Here is a 24,860-nt window from a genome sequence, read left to right on the forward strand (position 1 = left end):
TTGCTTCCTGACCTGCAAACAGGTTTTTCAAGAGGCAGGTCAGATGGTCTGGTATTCCCATCTCTTTAAGAATTTTCCAGTTTATTGTGATCCACACAGTCAAAGGCTTTGGCAATATGATCAAGCTAGGTTTATTCCAGGGATGCAAGGATTCTTCAATATACACAAATCAATCAATGTGATACATCATATTAACAAATTGAAAGATAAAAATCATATGATAATCTCAATAGATGCAGAAAAAGTCTTTGACAAAATTCAACACTCACTTATGATTAAAACTCTTCAAAAAATTGGCATAGAAGGAAACTACCCCAACATATTCAAGGCCAGATCTGGTAAGTCTACAGCAAACATTATTCTCAATGGTGAAAAACTGAAAGCATTCCCCCTAAGATCAGGAAGAAGACAAGGGTATCCGCTTTCACCACTATTATTCAACATAGTTCTGGAAGTCTTAGCTAGAGCAATCAGAGAAGAAAAAGAAATAAAAGGAATCCAGATTGGAAAAGAAGAAGTAAAGCTCTCACCATTTGCAGATGACATGATACTGTACATAGAAAATCCTAAAGATAGTATCAGAATATTACTAGAGCTAATCAGTGAATTTAGCAAAGTTTCAGGAAACAAAATCAATACACAGAAATCACTTGCATTTCTATATATTAATAGTGAAAAATCAAAAAGAGAAATTAAGGACTCAATCCTTCTTACCATTGCAAAAAAAAAAGAATAAAATATCTAGGAATAGACTTACCTAAGGAGACAAAAGAACTATACACAGAAAACTGTAAGACACAAATGAAAGAAATCAAAGACGCAATAGACAGTTGGAGAAATATTCCATGTTCATGGGTAGGAAGAATTAATACTGTGAAAATAACTATAGTACCAAACATAATCTACAGATTCAATGTGGTCCCTATCAAATTACCAGTGGCATTTTTCACAGAACTAGAACAAAAAATTTCACAATTCATATGGAAACACGAAAGACCCCAAATAGCCAAAGCAGTCTTGAGAAAGAAGAATGGAGCTGGAGGAATCAACCTTCCTGGCTTCAGATTATACTACAAAGCTACAGTCATCAAGACAGTATGGTACTGGCACCAAAACAGAAATATAGACCAATAGAAGAAGAGAGAAAGCCCAGAAATAAACCCTATGAGTACCTTACTTTTAACAAAGAGGCAAGACCATTCAATGGGGGCAAAGACAGCCTCTTCAATAAATGGTGCTGGGAAAACTGGACAGCTACATGTAAAAGAATGAAATTAGAACACTTCCTAACACCATACACAAAGATAAAGTCAAAATAGATTAAAGACCTAAATGTAAGACCAGAAATTATAAAACTCTTAGAGGAAAACATAGACACAACACTCGTTGACATAAATCAAAGCAAGATCCTCTCTGACCCACCTCCTAGAATAATGGAAATAAAAACAAAAGTAAACAAGTGGAACCTGATTAAACTTAAAAAAGCTTTTGCACAGCAAAGGAAACTATAAGCAAGGTGAAAAGACAACCCTCAGAATGGGAGAAAATAATAGCAAATGAAACAACTGACAAAGGATTAATTTCCAAAATATATAAGCAGCTCATACAACTCAATACCAGAAAAACACAGAACCCAATCAAAAAGTGGGGAAAAGACCTAAACAGACATTTCTCCAAAGAAGACATATGGATGGCTAACAAATACATGAAAAGATGCTCAAAGCTGCTCATTATTAGAGAAAAGGAAATCAAAACTACAATGAGATATCACCTCACACTAGTCAGAATGACTCTCATCAAAAAGTCTACAAACAATAAATGCTGGGAAGGGTGTGGAGAAAAGGGAACATTCTTGTACTGTTGGTGTGAATGTAAACTGATACAGCCACTATGGAAGACGGTATGGAGATTCCTTAAAAAATAGGGATAAAACCACCATATGACCCAGCAATCTTGCTACTACGCATACACCCTGAGGAAATCAAAACTGAAAAAGACACATGTATCCTATTGTTCATTGCAGCACTATTTACAATAGCTAGAACATAAAGCAACCTAGATGTCCACTGACAGATGAATGGATAAAGAAGTTGTGGTACATATAAACAATGGAATATTACTCAGCCATAAAAGGGAACACATATGAGTCAGTTCTAATGAGGTGGATGAACCTATAACATATTATACAGAGTGAAGTAAGTCAGAAAGATAAATATTGTATTCTAATACATATTTATGGAATCTAGAAAAATGGTACTGAAGAATTTATTTACAGGGCAGCAATGGAGAAACAGACATAGAGAATAGACTTATGGACATGGGGAGAGGGGACGAGAGAGTGAGATTTATGGAAAGAGTAACATGGAAACTTACATTACCATATGTAAAATAGATAAATAGCCAATGGGAATTTGCTGTGTGGCTCAGGAAACTCAAACAGGGGCTCTGTATCAACCTAGAGGGTGGGATGGGAAGGGAGATGGGAGGGAGTTTCAGAAGGGAGGGGATATATGTATACCTGTGGCTGATTCTTGTTGAGGTTTGACAGAAAACAACAAAATTCTGTAAAGCAATTATCCTTCAATAAAAAAATAATCAAAAAAGAAAAAAAGAAACCCATGTTAAATATAAAAATACATATATGAAAACTAAATTGGGAGCTTCTTTAGTGGCTCAGTGGTAAAGAATCCACTTGCTAATGCAGGAGACGCAGATTCGATCCCTAATCCGGGAAGATCCACATGCCTCAGAGTAATGAAGCCCGTGTAGTCTCTCCCGTGCCAGAAAGCCACAATTACTGCGCTCATGTGCTGCAACTACTGAAGGCTGAGCACCTAGAGCCCGTGATCCGAAACAAGAGAAGCCAGCACAACGAGAAGGCTATGCACTGAAACGAAAGACTAGCCCCTGCTCACCACAACTAGAGAAAGCCTACGTGCAGCAACAAAGACCCAGCACAACCAAAGTAAAAAATTTAAATATATATATGTCTTTAAAAACCTACATGGATGGATAAAAATATGCCATGATAACACTAAAAGAAAGCAGGAGTAGTTATGTTCATTTCAAATACAACAGACATTAAGGCAAGGGAAATTATCAGGAATACAGAAGCTGATTACATAATGATAAAGGGCTCAATTTTCCAAGAAGATGTAACAGTCCTTAGCTTGCATATGCCACAACAGAGTGGAATATCTTTTTGTCTTTTCATAACTGTTCATGGGGTTCTCAAGGCAAGAATGCTGAAGTGGTTTGCCATTCCCTTCTCTAGTGGACCAAGTTTTGTCAGAACTCTCCACCATGACCCACCCATTAGTCCTGGGTGGCCTTACATGGCATGGCTCATAGTTTCAGTGAAAAAGCTGACTTAAAACTCAACATTCAAAAAACTAAGATCATGGCATCTTGTTCTGTCACTTCCTGGCAAATAGATGGGGCAACAATGGAAACAGTGACAGACTTTATTTTCTTGGGCTCCAAAATCACTGCAGATGGTGACTGTAGCCATGAAATTAAAAGACGCTTGCTCCTTGGAAGAAAAGCTATGACAGATCTAGATAGCATATTAAAAAGCAGTGACATTCCTTTGCCAACAAAGGTCCGTCTAGTCAAAGCTATGGTTTTTCCAGTAGTCATGTATGGATGTGAGAGTTGGGCCATAGATAAAGCTGAGCACCGAAGAATTAATACTTTTGAACTGTGGTGTTGGAGAAGACTCTTGAGAGTCCCTTAGACTGCAAGGAGATTAAACTAGTCAACCCTAAAGGAAATCAGGCCTGAGTATACATTGGAAGGATTGATGCTGAAACTGAAACTCCAATACTTTGGCCACCTGATGTGAAGAACTGACTCCTTGGAAAAGACCCTGATGTTGGGAAACATGGAAGGTGGGAGAAGGGGATGACAGAGGATGAGGTGGTTGGATGGCATCACCGACTCTATGGACATGAGTTTGTGCAAGCTTCAGGAGTTGGATAATGGGACAGGGAAGCCTGGCGTGCTGCAGTCCATGGGGTCACAAAGAGTTGGACATGATGGAGCAACTGAAATGAACTGAATAACAAAGTGTCAAATTATACAAGGGAAAAATCTAATAGAACTGTAAAAAGAGAAATAGGTGAATTCACTATCATACCTGGAGATTTTAACATCCCTTGATAAAATGCACTGATTCAGCAGGCAGAAGATCTATAAGAATGTGGCTGAATTTTAAAAAAAGCCATAAGGAGTGAATATAAGGAGTCTATAGGCTACTTTCGGAGAAGGCAAAGGCACCCTACTCCAGTACTGTTGCCTGGAAAATCCCATGGACGGAGGAGACTGGTGGACTGCTGTCTATGGGGTCGCACAGAGTCAGACACAACTGAAGCAACTTAGCAGCAGCAGCATAGACTACTTTATTCAACTACAGCAGAAAACACCTTCTCCTTAAGCTTACATGGAACATTCACCAAGACAGACGATACTCTGGGCTATAAAACATACCTTAACAAAATTATGAAAGAATAGAAATCATATAATGCCTACCCTCAGAGCACAATGGAATTAAATAAAAAATCAATAACACAAAGCTTACTTGAAAATCTCAAATTGTGGGGAGATTTACAAGCATATTTCTAAGTAACACATGAATCAAAGAAGAAATCTTCAAAGAAATTTAAAATTATTTTGAATTAAATGAAAATGAAAACATAAATTGTCAAAAATTTGTGGAATACAGTGAATCAGTGCTTAGAGGGAAATCTGTAGCACTAAATATATTACAAAAATATACATTTAGAAAAAAAAATATCTAAGACAAATAATCCAAGTTTCCAACTCAGGCAACTAGAAAAAAAAGAGAAAATTCAATCCAAAGTAAGTAGAAGAGAAAATAAGAATTAGAGTTGAAATCAAATGAAAATGCAAACAGAAAATCAATAAGAGAAAATGAAACCAGAAGGTGGTCATGGAAAAAGATCAATAAAATCAACTAGCTAGGCTAACCAAGAAAGAGGAAACAAATTACTGTCAGCAGAAATGAAAGAGGAGACATCACTCTAGATCCTACAGGCATAAAAGGATAATAAAGGAGTACTCTGAACAAGTTATTTTTTTTTTTTTTAAGATCATGACATCTGGTCCCATCAGTTTATGGCAAATAGATGGGGAAAAGAATGAGAACAGTGACAGACTATTTTCTCGGGCTTCAAAATCACTGCAGATGGTGACTACAGTCATGAAATTAAAAGACAATTGTTTCTTGGAAGAAAAGCTATGACAAACCTAGACAGTGTGGTGAAAAGCAGACACATCACTTTACCGACAAGGTCCATATAGTCAAAACTATGGTTTTTCCAGTAGTCATGTGTGGATGTGACAGTTGGACCATAAAGAAAGCTGAATGCTGAAGAATTCGTGCTTTTAAACTGTGGTGCTGAAGAAGACTCTACAGAGTCCCTTGGATAGCAAGGAGAGCAAATCAGTCAATCCTAAAGGAAATCAACCTTGAATATTCATTGGAAGGACTGATGCTGAAGCTATAGCTCCAATACTTTGGCCACCTGATGTATAGAGCTGATTCATTGGGAAAGACCCTGATGCTGGGAAAGATTGAGTGCAGGAGGAGAAGGGGATGACAGAGGATGAGATAGTTGGATGGTATCACTGACTCAATAGACATGAATTTGAACAAACTCCAGGAGATGGTGAAGGACAGGGAAGCCTGGCCTGCTGTGGTCCATGGGGTCGCAAGGAGTTGGACACGATTGAGTGACTGAACAAGAAAAACTGAACAAGCTTATGCCAACAAATTTGATAATCTATATGAAATAGATACTTGAAAGACACAATCTGCCAAAACTCACACAAGAAGTAAACTAAATGAGTAGGCCTATATATTTTAAAAGAAATTGAAAGTACCAGGCTTGGATGAATTCACTGGTGAATTCTGCTATACATTTAAGGACAAAATTATACCAATTTTTACAATCTCTTGGAGAACAGATGGCCAAAGCAATACTTCCTAACTCATACTATGAGGCTAAAATTACACTAATACTAAAAGCAGATAAGACATTACAAGCATAGAAACTTTAAAGACCAGTATGATCATAGATGATAAAGAATATTTACAAAACTTCTACTACTAATAATCATATTAATGGGAAGAAACTTGAAGCTTGCCCACTAAGATTAGGTACAAGTCAAAGATGTCCCCTTGCACCATATTTTTTCAGACTTCACACTAGAAAGTCGAGCTAATTCAGTAAGAACAGAAAAGGAAATAAAAGGTATACAGAGTGGGAAAAAAAAATAAAACTGTTTTTGTTCAAAGATTAAATTACTTTCTGTATAGAAAATCTAAAATAATTGACAAAAAACCAAAACTAATCAACAATTATAGCAAAGTTGCAGGATATAAGTTAAAATAACAAAGCTAATCATTTTCTTACATACCAGCAGTGAACAAGTTGACTCTGAAATTAAAAAGAAGATATCATTTATCAAATTAAGTAATTATGTATAAATCTTACAAAATATGTACAAGATCTAGATTAGAAAAATCTTAAAACTCTGATAAACAAAATCAAAGAAGAACTAAATTAATGGAGGATAGTCATTGATAGGAAGACTCAATATTGTTGTTTTTTTTTTTTTTAATTTTATTTTATTTATTTATTTTTTTTATTTTTCAGTGGGTTTTGTCATACATTGATGTGAATCAGCCATAGAGTTACATGAGTTCCCCATCCCGGTCTCCCATCCCACCTCCCTCTCCACCCGATTCCTCTGGATCTTCCCAGCCCAACAGGCCCGAGCACTTGACTCATGCCTCCCACCTGGGCTGGTGGTCTGTTTCACCACAGATAATATACATGCTGTTCTTTCGAAACATCCCACCCTCCCCTTCTCCCACAGAGTTCAAAAGTCTGTTCTGTACTTCTGCGTCTCTTCTTCTGCCCTGCATATAGGGCCATTGTTACCATCTTTCTAAATTCTGTATATATGTGTTAGTATACTGTAATGTTCTTTATCTTTCTGGCTCACCTCACTCTGTATAATGGGCTCCAGTTTCATCCATCTCATTAGAACTGATTCAAATGAATTCTTTTTAACGGCTGAGTAATATTCCATGGTGTATATGTACCACAGCTTGCTTATCCATTCATCTGCTGATGGGCATATAGGTTGTTTCCATGTCCTGGCTATTATAAACAGTGCTGCGATGAACATTGGGGTGCACGTGTCTCTTTCAGATCTGGTTTCCTCGGTGTGTATGCCCAGAAGTGGTATTGCTGGGTCATATGGTAGTTCTATTTCCAGTTTTTTAAGAAATCTCCACACTGTTTTCCATAGTGGCTGTACTAGTTTGCATTCCCACCAACAGTGTAAGAGGGTTCCCTTTTCTCCACACCCTCTCCAGCATTTATTGCTTGTAGACTTTTGGATAGCAGCCATCCTGACTGGCGTGTAATGGTACCTCATTGTGGTTTTGATTTGCATTTCTCTGATAATGAGTGATGTGGAGCATCTTTTCATGTGTTTGTTAGCCATCTGAATGTCTTCTTTGGAGAAATGTCTGTTTAGTTCTTTGGCCCATTTTTTGATTGGGTCATTTATTTTTCTGGAATTGAGCTTCAGGAGTTGCTTGTATATTTTTGAGATTAATCCTTTGTCTGTTTCCTCATTTGTTATTATTTTCTCCCAATCTGAGGGCTGTCTTTTCACCTTACTTATAGTTTCCTTTGTTGTGCAAAAGCTTTTAATTTTCATTAGGTCCCATTTGTTTATTTTTGCTTTTATTTCCAATATTCTGGGAGGTGGGTCATAGAAGATCTTGCTGTGATTTATGTCGGAGAGTGTTTTGCCTATGTTCTCCTCTAGGAGTTTTATAGTTTCTGGTCTTACATTTAGATCTTTAATCCATTTTGAGTTTATTTTTGTGTATGGTGTTAGAAAGTGTTCTAGGAAGAATCAATATTGTCAAAATGGCTATTCTACCCAAAGCAATCTATAGATTCAATGCAATCCCTATCAAGCTACCAACGGTATTTTTCACAGAACTAGAACAAATAATTTCACAATTTGTATGGAAATACAAAAAACCTCGAATAGCCAAAGTAATCTTGAGAAAGAAGAATGGAACTGGAGGAATCAACCTGCCTGACTTCAGACTCTACTACAAAGCCACAGTCATCAAGACAGTATGGTACTGGCACAAAGACAGAAATATAGATCAATGGAACAGAATAGAAAGCCCAGAGATAAATCCAAGAACCTATGGACACCTTATCTTTGACAAAGGAGGCAAGGATATACAATGGAAAAAAGACAATCTCTTTAACAAGTGGTGCTGGGAAAACTGGTCAGCCACTTGTAAAAGAATGAAACTCAATATTGTTAAGATGTCAGTTCTTCCCAATTTGACTTATAGATTCAATGAAATCCCAATCAAAATCCCAACAAGTTATTTGGTGGATATCAAGAAACTGGCTTAAAAGTTTATATGGAGAAGGCAAAGACCCAGAATAGCCAATACAATATTAAAGGAGAAGAACAAAGCTGGAGGACTGAAACTACCTGACTTCAAGATTTACTACAAAGCAATAGTAATCAAGACAGTGTGATAATGACAAATAGATCAATGTGCAATAGATAAAGGAGACCAGAAATAGACCAGCATGCATGTTAAGTCGCTTCAATTATGTCCAACTCTTTGCAGCCCTATGGACTATAGCCTGCCAGGCTCCTCTGTCCATTGGATTCTCCAGACAAGAATACTGGAGTGGGTTGCCATGCCCTCCTCCAGGGAATCTTCCTAACCCAGGGACTGAACCCTCGTCTCTTATGTCTCCTGCACTGGCAGGTGGATTCTTTACCACTAGTGCCACCTAGGAAGCCCCCGGAAATAGACTTAAATACAGTCAATTGGCTTTTGACAAAGGAGCAAAGATAATGCAGTAAAGATTGTCTTTTCTATATATGGTGCAGGAATAATTGGACATCCACAGGCAAAAAATCCAATTCTAGACATAGACCATACATCCCTCATAAAAATTAACTGAAAATGTATTTTAAGTCTAAATTTAAACCACAAAACTATATAACACCCAGAAGATAACTCAGATGATTGAGTTTGGCAATGGTGATGAACCTAACAGGTTGAAAAAAACCAGATACAATCCATGAAAGAAAGAACTGATAAACAAAACTAACTAGAGAGAGAGAGAGAAAAAAGGAGGAGGCTCAAATCTCTAATAAATAAAATTATAAATTAAAGAGGAAACATATTAAAAATGATACCACACAAATACAAATGATTGAAAGAGACTACTATGAAAATTATATATTAACAAATTGGACAACCCAGAAGAAGCGCATAAATTCCTATAAACATACAACCTACCAATAGTGAATCATGAAGAAGTAGAAAATCTGAACAGACCAATTACTACCAAAGAGATTGAGACAGTAATCTTAAATTGCTAACAAAGAAAAATCCAGTTGCTAGGGAAAACACATTGACTGAAACTGCCCACTCTGGCCAGGCACCACAGTAAACATCTGCATGAGTTATTTTACAACAGGAAGTCCTAGTAAGGAACATGGAACTAACAAGGCACCACCAACCAGAAGAATTCGGGAAGTCAAAAGGAGACACCACATGTCCTACTGACTTCCCAGAATCCTCCTCATTGGAATCCATTTTGGCTGAACAATGTGTGTGCCACCAGGAAGGACCCTGAGTCAGAATGATTCGCCAGAGACAATTCGGAAACTAATCCCTTCACCATAAAACGCAGGACTGTGAGCTATCTGACAGAGCAGTCCTCCTGGGTTTCCTTATCTTCCTCGTCTCTGCCTGGGTGCCCCCTCCCAAAAAAGTCTTTTGCTTCATCAGCATGTGTGTCTCTTTGGACCATTCATTTCCGAGTGTTAGACAAGAGCCCACTCTCAGGCCCTGAAAGGGGTCTCTCTTTCTGCAACACAGCCAAATGGTTTCACAGGTAAATTCTACCACTTAGAGGACTAATATACATCCTCCTCAAAGTCTTCCAAAAAAAAAAAAAAATCAATAATAATAAGAAGAACACTTCCAAACTCATTTTATGATGGCCACACTACTCAGATAACAAAACCAGACAAGAATACCACAAGAAAGGATAATTAGGCCAATATCCCTGATGAATATTGATGTAAAAGTCCTCAATAAAATATTAGCAAACCAAATTCAACAATACATTAAAAAGATTACACACTATGACTGATACGGTGATTTATAACAAGAAATACGTATTTGGCCTTCAACCCCATTCCTGACACAGAGCTCCTGAGAACCTTGGAAATTCTTAAGTGAAAACAGTTATTAAGGTATCTCTTGTTATATTAATGAGGTGGCTTTTAGACTTCACTTAAGGGTGGGGGCTGGTTGCCAAGAGAACCAACCATGTTACTAGAAGGTTGGAATTTTCAGTCCTACCTCCCTGACCTCCAGGGAGGGAAGAAGGGTCTGCAGGTTGAACACTTGCCAACAGCCAACGGTTTAATCAATCATGCCTATTAATTAACAAAGCCTCCCTCAAAAACACAGAAGATGGTATATGGAGAACTTCCAGGTGAACACGTGGAGACCAGGGGAAAGCAGCACACCTTGATAGGGCAAAGAAGCTCTATGCCCTTTCGCCCATATCTTGCTGTACAAATTTCTTCCATCTGGATGTTTCTGAGTTATATCCTTTTATAATAAACCAGTAATCTAGAAAGTAAAATGTTTCTTTGAGTTCTGTGAGTCATTCTAGCAAATTAATCAAACCCAAGGAGGGAGCTGTGGGAACCTCCAATTTGTAACAAGTCAGGTAGAAGCATAGGCAACAACCTGGGCTCATAATTGCATCTGAAGTGCAAGGCAATTTTGTGCAACTGAGCCCTTTACCTGTGAAATCAGATGCTATCTCTGATAATATCAGAATTGAGCTTAATTCTCAAATAGCCTGCTAGTGAACAGAACTACTTATTGCTGTGGGGAAGCCTACACAGACACAGACAGGCATACATACACACATTGGAATTAGGTTGAGGGGCCTAATTTAATGACCAAGTGGAATTTATTCCTAGAATACAAAGATAGTTCAATAACCAGAAATCAATGTGATATACCACATAAACAAAATGAAGGATAAAAAAAATCTTAAAAGCATCTCAACAGATGCAGAAAAAACAGTTGATTTCAACATTCATTTACAATAAAAATTCTCAACAAAATAGGTACAGAAGGCAAATAGCTCGGTATAGTAAGGGCCATATATGACAAACACATAACTAGCATCACATTCAATGATGAAAAAGTGAAAACTTTTCCTCTAAGAATGTTCACTCTTCCATTTTTATTCAACATAATACTGGAAGACCTAGCCAGAGCAATTAGGCAAGAAAGAGAAATAAAAGGCATGCACGTCTAAAAAGGAGAAGTAAAACTGTCTCTATTTGCACATGACAGGAGATACATACACATACATACACAAACACACCATAAAGACTTCACACACAATAAAACAAAATTACAACTAATCAATAAACTCAGTAAAGTTGTAGGGTATAAAATCAATACAAAAATCGACTGCATTTCTAAATACTAACAATGAATTACCTATTATAAAAAAAGAAATTAAGAAAACAATCTCCAAGCACATATCTGACAGTTCTGTGTGGAATTCAACCACTGAGTTTTCTGGATGAAGATAAAAAAAAAAAAAAAAAGAAGAAAAAAAAAAAAGAAAACAATCACATTTACAACTGAATCAAAAAGACTAAAATACCTAGGAATAAACTTAACCAAAGAGGCTAATGATCTGTTTACTGAAAACTATTAAGGTTTTGAGGAAAGAAAGTGAAGAAGACACAATTAAGTGGAAATACACACTGTTTTCATAGGTCAGAAGAATTAATATTGTTAAAATGTCTATACTACCCAAAGTGACCTACAGATTCAATGCAATCCTTATCAAAATTCTAATGCTATTTTTCACAGAAACAGAAAAAACAATCCTAAAATTTATATGAAATCATAACCCTGAACAATCAAAACAGTCTTGAGAAAGAAGAGGGGGAGATATCATAATTTCTGATTTCAAACTATTATCAGTTTAGTTCAGTCACTCAGTTGTGTCCGACCCTTTGTGACCCCATGGACTGCAGCACACCAGGCTTCACTGTCCATCACCAACTCCCAGAGCTTACTCAAATTCATGTCCATCGAGTCGGTGATGCTATCCAGCCACCTTATCCTCTGTCGACCCCTTCTCCTTCTGCCTTCAATCTTTCCTAGCATCAGGGTCTTTTCCAATGAGTCAGTTCTTCACATCAGGTAGCCAAAGTATTGGAGTTTCAGCTTCAGCATCAGTCCTTCCAATGAATATTCAGGACTGATTTCCTTTAGGAAGGACTGGTTGGCTCTCCCTGCAGTCCAAGAGACTCTCAAGAGTCTTCTCCAACACCACAGTTAAAAAGCATCAAAAGCACAATTCTTTTGCACTCAGCTTTCTTTATAGTCCAACTCTCACATCTGTACATGTAAACTATATTACAAAACTATAATAATCAAAACAGTATGGCATTGGTATACACACATCAGTCAGAAAAGACAGCCCAGAAACAAACTCATAAATATATGAATCAACTAAATTATGACAGAAAGGCCAGGAATATACAGTAGGGAAAAAATAGTTGCTTCAATAAATGATACTGGGAAAATGGATAAAGCACATGCAAAAAAAAAAAAGACACTGGACCCCTATCTTATACTAAACACAAAAATCAACCCAAAATGAATTAAGGAATTGAATGTTAAGACCTAAAACTGTAAAACTCCCAGAAGAAAATATAATAGAGGACAAGAATGACATTAGTCTTAGCAATGACTTTTTTGATTTGACAACAAAAGTGAAGGCAACAAAAGCAAAAATAGATTAAGTGGAACTACATCAAACTAAGAAGTTTCTATACTGCAAAAAACTTCTACACTATCAACAAAATGAAAAGGCAACCTAAAGAAGGGAAGAAAATATTTGCAAAGTATATGTCTGATAATGAGTAAACATCCAAAATATATAAAGAACTCATATAACTCAACAGGAAAAAAAAGAAACAATCTGATTAAAAAGTGGGCAGAACATATGCATAAACATTTTTCCAAAGAAGATATGCAAATGCCCAACAGGTAAATGAAAAGGTACTGAATATCACTAATCATTAGGGAAATGCAAATCAAAATCACAGGGAAATATCACCCCACACCTATTAGGATGGCTATCATCAAAAAGACAAAAGATAACAAGTGTTAGTGAGAATGTGAAGAAAAGGGAACCCTTGCTGTAACACAGGTGGGGACACAAATTGGTACAGCTACTATGGAAAACAGTATAGAGGCTCCTCAAAAAATTAAAACTAAAACTATCACATGATCTAGCAATCCCACTTCTGGGTATATATCCAAAGGGAATAAAAACAAGGTATCAAAAAGATATTTGTTCTCCCATGTGTATTATGTATATTCAAAATAGTTAAGATATGAAAACAAGCTAAGTGTCCAACAATAGAAGAATGAATAAAGATGTGGTATTTATATTTATATCTGTACACGCACACATACACACAATCAGGTATTATTCAGGCATGAGAAGGAAGGAAATCCTTGGCTGTGACAACATGGAGGGCATGACCTTGAGGGCATTATGCTAAATGAAGTAAGTTAGAGAAACAAATATGGTATCACTTTATGTGGAATCTAAAAAAATATAAACTCATAGAAACAGAGACTAGAATGATGGCTACTAGGGACTGGGGGTGTGGGAGAAATGGGAAGATGTTGATCAAAAAGTACTTAAAACTTCCAGTTATAAGATGAATAAGTTCTGGGGATCTAAAAATACATCATGCTGATTGTAGTTAACAATGGGCTTCCCTGGTGGCTCAGATGGTAAAGAATCTGCATGCAATGCAGGAAGCCTGGGTTTGATCTCTGGGTTGGGAAGATCCCCTGGAGGAGGGCATGGCAACCCAGTCCAGGATTCTTACCTGGAAAAGCCCCATGGACAGAGGAGCTTGGCAGGCGACAGTCCACGGGTTTGCAGAGACAGACATGACTGAGCGACTAGGCACAGCACAGCCTGGCACATAGCTAATAATACTGAACTGCATATTTGAAAGTTGCTAAGAGTAGATCTGAAATATTCTCACAGCAAAAAAAAAAAGAAATGGCAATCCTGTGATGTGAGGGAGGTATTAACTAACACTATGGTGGTAGTCATTTGCAACTTAAAAGTGTATCAAATTAATTCATACATCTTAAAAAATACACCACGTTATATATCACTTATATCTCAATAAAGGTGGGGGAAAATAAAATGTAATAAATAAATAAAAACTCTGATATTTTCTCTTGTGACTACATGGAAACCTAACAGAAGCCAAGTACATTTTTGTCTTATTTTGTAATAAACCCAAACATCTTTTAAAAAATTTCCTAAATTGTATCCAAATTATTTTAGATATATGCTTTACATATTTAAATCTTTTATATAAATAAAACATTTTTATTTATTTTAAACTTTAATAATACTTTATTCAAAAATAAATTTTATTTAAATTTTCTTAGATTAAAACTGGATTATTTGCTTTACAAAAGAGAATTAAAAGATTTCTCCTTTCATTTCACAGCTGTTTCATGGGGAAAAGATAAAATCAAAACACCAGAGATTTCTCTGACTCATCAGAGTAGGACAACTAGTTCAAAGTATTGTGCTAAATTTTAAATGTATCTTCCTGTGTCTTAACAGGATATTCTCAAACTCTATCATAATAGTGTTAGTTAATTGCAGCACTAACTTAAGACCAATCATTCAGAAGCTTTAAAAAAAGGAATTAAATAATTCAAATGTGTATTTGATTTAATATTTCATCAACAGAACTGTACTTCTGCCTTAAAATTGAATCTCTAGATATGACTGAACTAGTTGTGTTGCTTCTATTCACCTGGTATTAGCACTAACTAAGAACAGGAGTTTTTTTTAGATGAACTTATCAATACACACATATGGTACAGAAATACTTGAAGTGTTGAATAACTATTTTGTACCTCGTGGTTTTCCTAGAACAACTGAGTTGACATTTGCATTCATAGTACAAAAAGCAAGTAATGTTGTACCTAACACAAATCAGAGCAGTGACAGTGGTCACTGTACACTCTGATACTACATACAGTAAAAACACTGCCAGTTTCACATAAAAATGCATTTCACAGCAAGTATTAATATAAAATATTAATTTTCTTAATTTTACCCTTGAGGACACTTTGAACTTAAAAAAATTTCTGTGTGGTGAAAAGTATGCATAAAGCATTTCTGCTATACACCAAAAAATGATGACTGTCTAGAGGATAAGCACTTGTGTAACTTGCTGAGCTGCAAGATCAACTAGCCACTTTTTTTATAAACTTACTTGAGAAAAATGACTGGTGGACAAACAAAGGTTATTCAGACTTGAATATTTGGCACATACTTTTTCAAAATTACAGAAGTGACCTTAGCATACTACGGAAAACAACTGACAGCATTGTAACCAATGATAAATTTAAGTTTTTAAGCAGGAATTAGAATCTTGGAAAATTTGCTTTCACCAATGTGAGATTTATAGCTTCCCAACACTTAAAAGACATTCCTGATAAGACTAGTTGTGAATGAATGTAATTTTGATAGTATAAAATGAAAACATGTCAATGTTTGGAAGATCTGCATAACTTAATAAACCAATATTTTCCAAACAAACCATGCATGAAGCTACAAAATCCATTAAAAGTGTAGGACAGACCAATGGGTTTTAATGCAATAGTATGAAAAGCTTATTTACATAATTTAAGAATCCACATTGCAACCAACCTTTAAAAAACCCCACCATTTTCAACTTTTGGTGAGGTATTCACCTCAAATATCCACAATCTGAGATGGCTATTAAAATATACTAGTCCTTTTTCTAAGTGCATGTCTATGTGAAGCTGGATTTTCTTATACTTCAACCAAAAAACATACTGCATCAGACTGAATACAGAAATACTGTGAGAACCTAGCCGTCATCTTTTAAGTCAAAAAATAAAGAAGTTTGCAAAAATGTAAAAACAATGTCATTCTTGGTGGACAATTTTTTTTTCTTGGAAAAGGTCAATTTTTTGTTAAAAATATGCTATTTGTATTAATATTTAATCAATTTATTGTTATTTTAAAAGGAAAGGATAAAAAAAGATAAAAAAATTAAAAAAGGGAAATGATAAATATTTAAAAATTTTTTGTTTTAATTTCAAGTATGGTAAATATTGACAGATAGAACCCACATTTTTTAAAAAGTTCATTGAGATCCTCAGTAATTTTTAGGAATATACAGTATACTGAGACCAAAACATTTGAAAATTACATTTCCAACATACTGAAGTATTTTATAAAAAGGAAAACAGAATTGGATGATGAAGTAAAGGGTCATCACTTACAGCAAAAAAGCCTCATTCACAGCATCAAAGAACTCAGGCCAGAGAACTTCCTGAGGTTCATGTCCATGGTAGGTGAGCAGAGCCTCTACCAGTGGTCCAAAATCCGGCAGAGTAACAAGCGGGACACAGATCCGCGACAGGGACCTTACTCGCTCAGGAGACATCCTATGGAACAAATAAAACGAGAAATAAGCACCCAAATCTTAGAGCCACACACAGTTAAAGACATACAAAATCTTCATGTTGAAAGAATTTAATTATTTCTTTGCATTATTTTTTTGATTTGAATTTCTTTGAATTATTTCTTTCATTTCTGAGGTTATAACTACTGATATTCACCACATTTGCAATAAAACAAAGAAACCTAAAATATTTATTAACTAGCTAAAAGTATCAAAAGTGAATCCATTTGATGTTAACATGAATAACATTTTTTGTTAAACAATAACTATATTTTAAAAAACAAAAACATATTTAGTGAGAAGAGTGGCACTCTTTTATGTTTACAAATCTTTTTCCTATACAGTTTGAAAGAAGACAGTGGATTCTTATATTTAGTTGTACATATTTATTGCAATACATTATTTTGGTTGAATTACATGGAGTCTAGTCCCACACAGATATGTAGCTTTAAAAGGCAGGAGTGTTATAATAGACTCTTCACACAATTACACATATTCTCCTTTGATACTACACTAAAATTCATCAAGTGCTGCTCACACTCATTCCTGCAAATCTGTCCAGGAACACAAGTAGAGCTGCCTGCCAGAGGTCTAGAGGGTTGGTGACGGGTAATCTCTATCATGAGAAAGGCTGACATTATCCACAAATGACTGATTCAAGCATTACCCTGAAAGCTGAATCAAACTGGTATCAAATTTGATACACAGATCAGCATTACCCTGATCTGTGTATCAAAAAGTTAAAAGCAAAAAGTAAGCTTTTCTTACTTTTGATTTCTTTGTCCTTTTGTATTATATCCTAGCAGAACTACTCAGCTCAATCTTTGGAGTCATTGTTATTTAGCTTTATCTTCTATTCAGCTTATTTGCTGACTCCCGCCACTCCCTCCCCACCCCCAAATGTCTCCTCTTTAGGGGACAAAAAAATTCCTATTTCAAGGATTTAATAGTTTCTCTTCTTAAGATAACTAATTGTTGTTTTCCAGTTGCTCAGTCAAGTCCACCTCTTTGCAATCCCATGGACTACAGCATGCTAGGCTTCCCTGTCCTTCACTATCTCCCAGAGTTTGCTCAAACTCACATCCATTGAGTTGGTAATGCCATTCAACCATCTCATTCTCTATCGCACCCTTCTCCCAGTGCCCTCAATCTTTCCCAGCATCAGGGTCTTTTCCAATTAGTTGGCTTTTCGCATAAGGAGACCAAAGTTTTGGAGCTTCAGCTTCAGCATCAGTCCTTCCAATGAATATTCAGAGTTGATTTCCTTTAGGCTAATCAAGGAATAATAAGATAATTATTTCTTTTTTATTAAAATATCCAATCACTTATCCTTGTAAATGTATATACTGGTATATTTGCATTTTCTATTTGTTACATTTGGCTCATTTTTCCTTATGGTGTCAATTTTTCATAAATATCTGGTGATTTTCGCTTGTTCTTTCTGGAATTTGGGATTCACATTAGCCTCTCCATGAATGCTCTGTTCAGGGTAGTTCACCTCCAGTGCTAGGGGGCAGGGTCAGGGATGTGGTGCTGGCTGGGGTTGCCAATAAATTGCATTCTGAGCATTAGAGCACCCCCCAAACTGCTGGGAGTTGATAGCCATTTGATACTTATTCTCCTTCAAAGGCTCATCTCCCTCCTATTTGTTGGAAACATGACACTGTTGTCTCTATTCTGGGGCTACTGGATGAGGAGGAGGAGTGGATGAGGAACTAGCCAGCTGGCTGCTACTACTGCAGTACTAACAAGTACTCTGCTGGGAGGGATTGGGGGCAGGAGGAGGGACGACAGAGGATGAGATGGCTGGATGGCATCACCGACTTGATGGGCATGAGCTTGAGTAAACTCTGGAAGTTGGTGATGGACAGGGAGGCCTGGCATGCTGCGATGCATGGGGTCGCAGAGAGTCGGACATGACTGAGCAACTGAACTGAACTGAACAAGTACCACTATCTGGTTGGCTGCCATCTACCCTCCTATTTCTTGAATCCACCTTAAAAAAAAATGCTCTTACAAGCTTGTTGGGATGTGATATTTACCTTAAAAATATGCCACTACCTACCACTCTAAGCCTTTCTCATAATTTGTGGGTCATCAGAAGCCACCTCTTGTTCTCATGGTATTATGTATTTAATTGTTAAAATTACAGAAGTTGGGAATATAAAGTAAGTGCTATGGCATTCAGGTGTTTAGTTCATCACTTGATTTCATTTTTTTACATTACATTTTCATGTTAATCTTCTGGCTAAATCATGAGAGTTCCTACTCATCATAGGTTATGCACATTAATCTTCAGGATTTTTCCAAGTTTTCTACATTAGAGGTACTCAAAGTACAGGTCTAGAAATCATCAGCAGCAGCATCCCTAGAAGTGAGGCCAAGGAATCTGTTTACATTTTTCCAGGGTAATCTTCTGCACACTAAAGTTTGAGAAATACTGCTCTACTCTTTAATAGAAGTCCCTAGAATTAGATATCAATCTCTAGCAATAATCTGAATACTTTAAGGAAATATGATATAATTGCATGTAATGTTTACATTGTTATTAATTTATTATAAATTATTAGTTTAGCTGTATTATTTACTTGATAACAGCAAAATTCTCATAGAGATGATTTTTTGTCTAACTACACAATGATAAAAAAAAAAAAGTCAACAAAAGAGTCCGAAATGCAGTACTTGGGTGCAATCTCAAAAATGACAGAAGGATCTCAGTTCGTTTCCAAGGCAAATAATTCAACATCATAGTAGTCCAATTCTATGCCCCAACCACTGATACTGAAGAAGCTGAAGTTCACTGGTTCTATAAACCTAAAAGGTCGGGATCTAACACCAAAAAAAGATGCCCTTTTCATCACAGGGGACTGGAATGCAAAAGTCAAGAGATACTGGGAATACTAGACAAGTTTGACCTTGGAGTATAAAATGAAGCAGGGCAACGGCTAACAGTTTTGTCAAGAGAACACACTGGTCATAGTAAGCACCCTTTTCCAACAACCCAAGATGTGGCTCCACAGCCAGACGTCACTAGATGGTCAGTACCGAAATCAGATTGATTATGTCCTTTGCAGCCAAAGATGAAGAAGCTCTATACAGTCAGCAAAAACGAGACCCGGAGCTCACTGTGGCTCAGATCATGAGCTCCTTATTGTAAGATTCAAACTGAAATTGAAAAAAGTAGGGAAAACCACTAGGCCATTCATGTATGACCTAAAATCAAATCCGTTATGATTAACAGTGGAGGTGATGCACAGATTCGAGAGATTAGACTCGGTAGACAGAGTGCCTGAAGAACTGTGGATGGAGGTTTGTAACATTGTGCAAGGGGTGGTGACCAAAACTATCCCAAAGATAAAGAAATGTAAGAAGACAAAATGGTTGTCTGAGGAGACTTTACAAACAGCTGAGGAAAGAAGAGAAGTGAAAGGCAAGGGAAAAGGGGAAAGATATATCCAACCGAATGCAGAGGTCTAAAGAACAGCAAGGGGAGATAAGAAGGCCTTCTTAAATAAACAATGCAAAGAAATAGAGGAAAACAATAGAATGAGAATGATTAGATATCTCTTAAAGAATACTGGGAGATATCAAAGGAATATTTCATGCAAGGATGGGTTCAATAAAGGACAGAAATAGTAAGGACCTAATAGATCCAAAAGAGATGAAGAGGAGGTGGTAAGAATATACAGAAGAACTGTGCAAAATGATCTTAATGACCTAGATAACCACAATGGTGTGGTCACTCACCTACAGCCAGACATCCTGGTGTGTGAAGTCAAGAGGGTCTTATGAAGCATTACCACAAACAAAGCTAGTAGAAGCGATGGAATTCCAGCTGAGCTACTTAAAATCATAAAAGACGATTCTGTTAATGTGCTGCACTAGATAATGCCAGCAAATTTGGAAAACTCAGGAATGGTAACAGGACTGGAAAAGGTCAATATTCATTCCAATCCCAAAAAGGCAATGCCAAAGAATGTTCAAACTTCTGTACAATTTTGCTCATTTCACAACACAGAGTACTAACCATTATACAATCATGGCCAATTGCTCATTTCACATGCAAATAAGGTTATGCTCAAAATCCTTCAAGCTAGGCTTCAGCAGTACATGATCAAAAACTTCCAGATATACAAGCTTGGTTTCAAAGAGGCAGAAGAACAAGAGATCAAATTGTCAACATTTGTTGGATCATGGAGAAAGCAAGGGAGTTCCAGAAAAACATCCACTTCTGCTTCATTGACTACACTAAAGCCTTTGACGGTGTGAATCACAACAAACTGTGGAAAATCCTTAAAGAATGTGGAAAATCCTTAAAGAATCCAGACCACCTTACTGTACCTTCTGAGAAACCTATATGCAAGTCAAGAAGCAACATTTAGAACTAGACATGGAATAACAAACTGGTTCAAAATTGGGAAAGTATGAGAAGATTACATACTGTCACCTTGCTTATTTAACTTCTATGTAGAATACGTCATGCAAAATACCAGGCTGGATGAATCACAAACTGGAACCAAGATTGCCAAGAGAATTATCAACAACCTCAGATATGCAGATGACACTACTCTAATGGCAGAAAGTAAAGAGGAACTAAAGAGCCTCTTGAAGAGGGTGAAAGAGAGTGAAAAAGCTGGCTTAAAACTCAACATTCAAAAAACTAAGATCATGGCATCCATTCCCATCACTTCATGGCAAATGGATTGGGGAAAAGTGGAAACAATGACAGATTTTCTTGGGCTCTAAAATCACTGCAGATGGTGACTGCAGCCATGAAATTAAAAGGCACTTGTTCCTTGGAAGAAAAACTATGATTAACCTAGATAGTGTATTAAAAAGCAGAGACATCACATTGCCAACAAAGGTCCATTTAGTCAAAGCTATGGTTTTTCCAGTAGTCATATACAGATGTGAGAGTTAGATTATAAAGAAGGCTGAGCACTGAAGAATCGATGCTTTCAAACTGTGCTGGAGAAGACTCTTGAGATTGCAAGGAGATCAAACCAGTTAATCCTTAAGGGAATCAATCCTGAATATTCACTGGGAGGACTGATGCTAAAGCTGAAGCTCCAATACTTTGGCCACCTGATTCAAAGAGCCGACTCACTGGAAAAGACCCCAATGCTGTGAAAAGTGAAGAGAAAAGGAGAAAGGGGCAGCAAATGATGAGATAACATCATTGACTCAATGGAAATGGATTTGAGCAAACTCTAGGAGATAGCAGAGGATAGAGGAGTCTGGCATGATGCAGTCCATGGAGTTGCCAACAGTCAGAGATCATTTTCCAACTGAACAACAATAACACAATGATATATTCTCATTGTGAACAGTTTGTCTTTTCTTCTTAAATATTCACCCATTCTAAAATTCACTTCTTATTCTTTACCACTTTTCTAAATGGCTGAGGTCTCTCAACGGCATTTATCTTCCACAGAGCTCTATCATCTTTCTCTAACTCACCATCCAGGTTGTTTTAGACCTAAAATTAATTCGTGTGTTTTTGAGTCTATAATCTAAGTTGTTAACAAAAAGACATATTTACCTTGAGTTGTAAATACCTTAAATTCTTGGAATATATGAGCTTACTGAGTGAGATAAGAGAAGAGAAAGCTGTTGTGTTTGTGTGTGATGCAGGCTGCTTTTTTTGTGTGTATATTTTGCACAGCATCTAGCAGAATATTTTGCACAGAATAAAGGCTCTATGAAAGTTTGAGAAATTGCAAAATATGCCTGAGCATTACATGCACTCATAATAAATTCAGAATTCTGAAATACAGGAGTACATGATGATCTTGTCTCTATAGCCTTGACCAGTCAGTTCTCTTCTCTAAAAGACCTGTAAGTACAACTTTTCTCTCATTATCTTAAAAAAAAAAAAAAGAAGGAGAGTCAGAGCCTATGACTGGTCACCGAGTGGGTATAAAGATGACCTCAGCACCAAGGGCATTTATCAAGAACTGACACTTACAGGCTGCAGATTGTATCTCTTAATTAGGCTGGAAAAGTCCAGGATAATTTTCCTGAAAAATTCTAACATCTCAGATAAACTGAGGTAGCTCTTGACTCTACCAAAATGCAGACAGACCAAATGATAATCTTCCAAAGTGCTCACAGCCTTCTTTTACTGGAGTGTGGAGATTTAACTTCAACCAGACTTATGCAATATTTTCCAGACTGGATTATATTAAGCATTAGGTCTTGACTGATTGCCACAGCAGCACTTCCAAACGATTTTTGCACAAGAATTCAACTGCAGAAGAATCAATGGTAACCATACACTGCTAGAGATATCCTTCCCATGTGGCTGTACTGCACTTTCCAAACCATCTGCAGCAAACCACAGAAATACAAGCTAAACTGATGATGCTCAGAAAGTCCAGAATGTTGCTCCTTCTAGACAGTTTATTGCAAAGAACAAGAGAGATTTTAAACATTCTGTCATTAGATTGTTGATTTTAGTTGGTGGCAAGTGAAACTCTATTTAAAGCACTATGACAAGATCATTTATCAGACCTCTAAAAATAATGCAAAAGGAAATTCCAAATAGGTTTTCCTATTTTTTTCCTTTTGTTCCACTGACAATTTATGCACTGAAGTTATTAATTTCTATATTTTCTATAGTCTTTAGAATTGCTTTGAAATGAACTTTAAACATTCAAGTGGCAAGAAGAAAGTATAGAAACCCTCTATAAAAAAACAAACCCCAGAAAAAAGCAGTGTAGCACTGTTTATAACGGATATAAGTTAAGAGTCTTTTGGTTGCTTTAACATTTGAAGCCGTATTAGCAGAAGGAAAGTAATGATAAACCCCAAGTTTCATAAATAATAGGAGTGAATATCTGGATTCAAATGTACCAGAAAGTAGTTTGCCCACAATGCTGTATTCAAATTTTTTATTTTTAAATCTTAAAAATACACAGATAACTTTAGGCATATAGTAGTAAAAACTTGCATATTATTATGATACATATTTTAATTATTATAAATAACTTATGACAGTAACAACTATAATGGCTCCAGCATGTTTGGCAGCTCTCTCAAATATCATGATGCCATTCCACTACCTGATTTCACAAAATCAGTTTCTACTCAAGACAAGAGAACACACTGGCTGAATTCACTAAAAAATTGTAGACTTAAGAGTTCTGAGTCTCACACAAGCTTTCAGGGACCCAGGTTCTTTTCTGGTGGTAGAACCAAACTTCCTAGTTTTAGGTCTTAAAAGCAGGATTTTCAAAACTCATAAAGAGACTCAAAAAGTATGTTGGGTATCAAATTCCTTTTAAAATTCAGCTTTCTGGTAAGAATAACTGAACCTAACCCAAGAGACAGAATCTCTCTAAAATTTCAATACTTTCAGAAAAATATCCACAAGAAATTTCTGTTGAAGTCTAGAATTCTTTCTAAAAAAGGAAAAAAAAAAAAAAAAAAAACCCTCATAGAAAATATCATTCTAGAGAGCAAATAAGGAATGTATCAGATGTGTCAGTATCTAGGGGACATTCTGTTAGCACAGGCAGTGTCTCTTTAATTTTTTTAAAGAGTTTGAGAAAGATTAGTATCAATTCTTTTTAAAATATTTAGTAGCATTCTCCAGTGAAGTTATCTGGTCCAAGACTTCTCTTTGTTGGGGAGGATTTTGATTACTGATTCTATCTCCTTACTAGTATAGATTTATCCAGATTTTTAAATTTATAATTCAATATGTCAATAAAAATTTATCTATTTCCTCTAGGTTATTCAATTTGTTGGTATATAAAGGTCTATAATCTGTCTTATGATCCTTACTATTTTTATGGCATAAATTGTAACATCTCCTCTTTCATTTCCGGTATTTATTATTTGAATATTCTGTTTTTGTCAGTCCAGCTAAGGGGTTGTCAATTTTGTTGATCTTTAAAAAAACCAAACCTTTTTACTGTTGCTTTTCTATTCTCTAGTTTACCTCTATTATAATCTTTATTTTTTTCATTCTTTCTGAATCCTTGGGTTTAGTACATTCTTTTACTAGCTCCTTGAGGTATAAAGTTAGATTACTGATTTGAGGTATCTCTTCTTCTTCAACAAAGGCATTTATCAGTATATACATCCCTCTTAGTACTGCTTTTCCTGCATCTTATAATTTTTGGTATACTGTGTTTTTGTTTTCATTTGTTTCA

The 24,860-nt window shown here is 36.2% G+C and overlaps 1 protein-coding gene and 1 non-coding gene across 6 annotated transcripts in view; one reads left to right on the forward strand and one right to left on the reverse strand.

The window, feature by feature from the left end:
• Positions 1 to 24,860, reverse strand: part of FANCC (FA complementation group C) — a 308,295-nt gene that overhangs the window by 64,217 nt on the left and 219,218 nt on the right. For all 5 annotated transcript variants that reach the window (XM_065947302.1, XM_065947299.1, XM_065947300.1 and 2 more), the window contains one exon: positions 16,520 to 16,684. In XM_065947302.1, the coding sequence (XP_065803374.1) occupies positions 16,520 to 16,684 (165 nt within the window). The remainder of the gene's footprint in view (positions 1 to 16,519; positions 16,685 to 24,860) is intronic.
• LOC136143935 (small nucleolar RNA SNORD121A) lies at positions 11,650 to 11,719 on the forward strand. Its single transcript, XR_010658434.1, has one exon. It is a non-coding gene; the product is annotated as a small nucleolar RNA SNORD121A (small nucleolar RNA).

Source organism: Muntiacus reevesi, chromosome 10 (assembly GCF_963930625.1).
Source record: "Muntiacus reevesi chromosome 10, mMunRee1.1, whole genome shotgun sequence".
In the NCBI taxonomy this organism is placed as follows: Eukaryota; Metazoa; Chordata; class Mammalia; order Artiodactyla; family Cervidae; genus Muntiacus; species Muntiacus reevesi.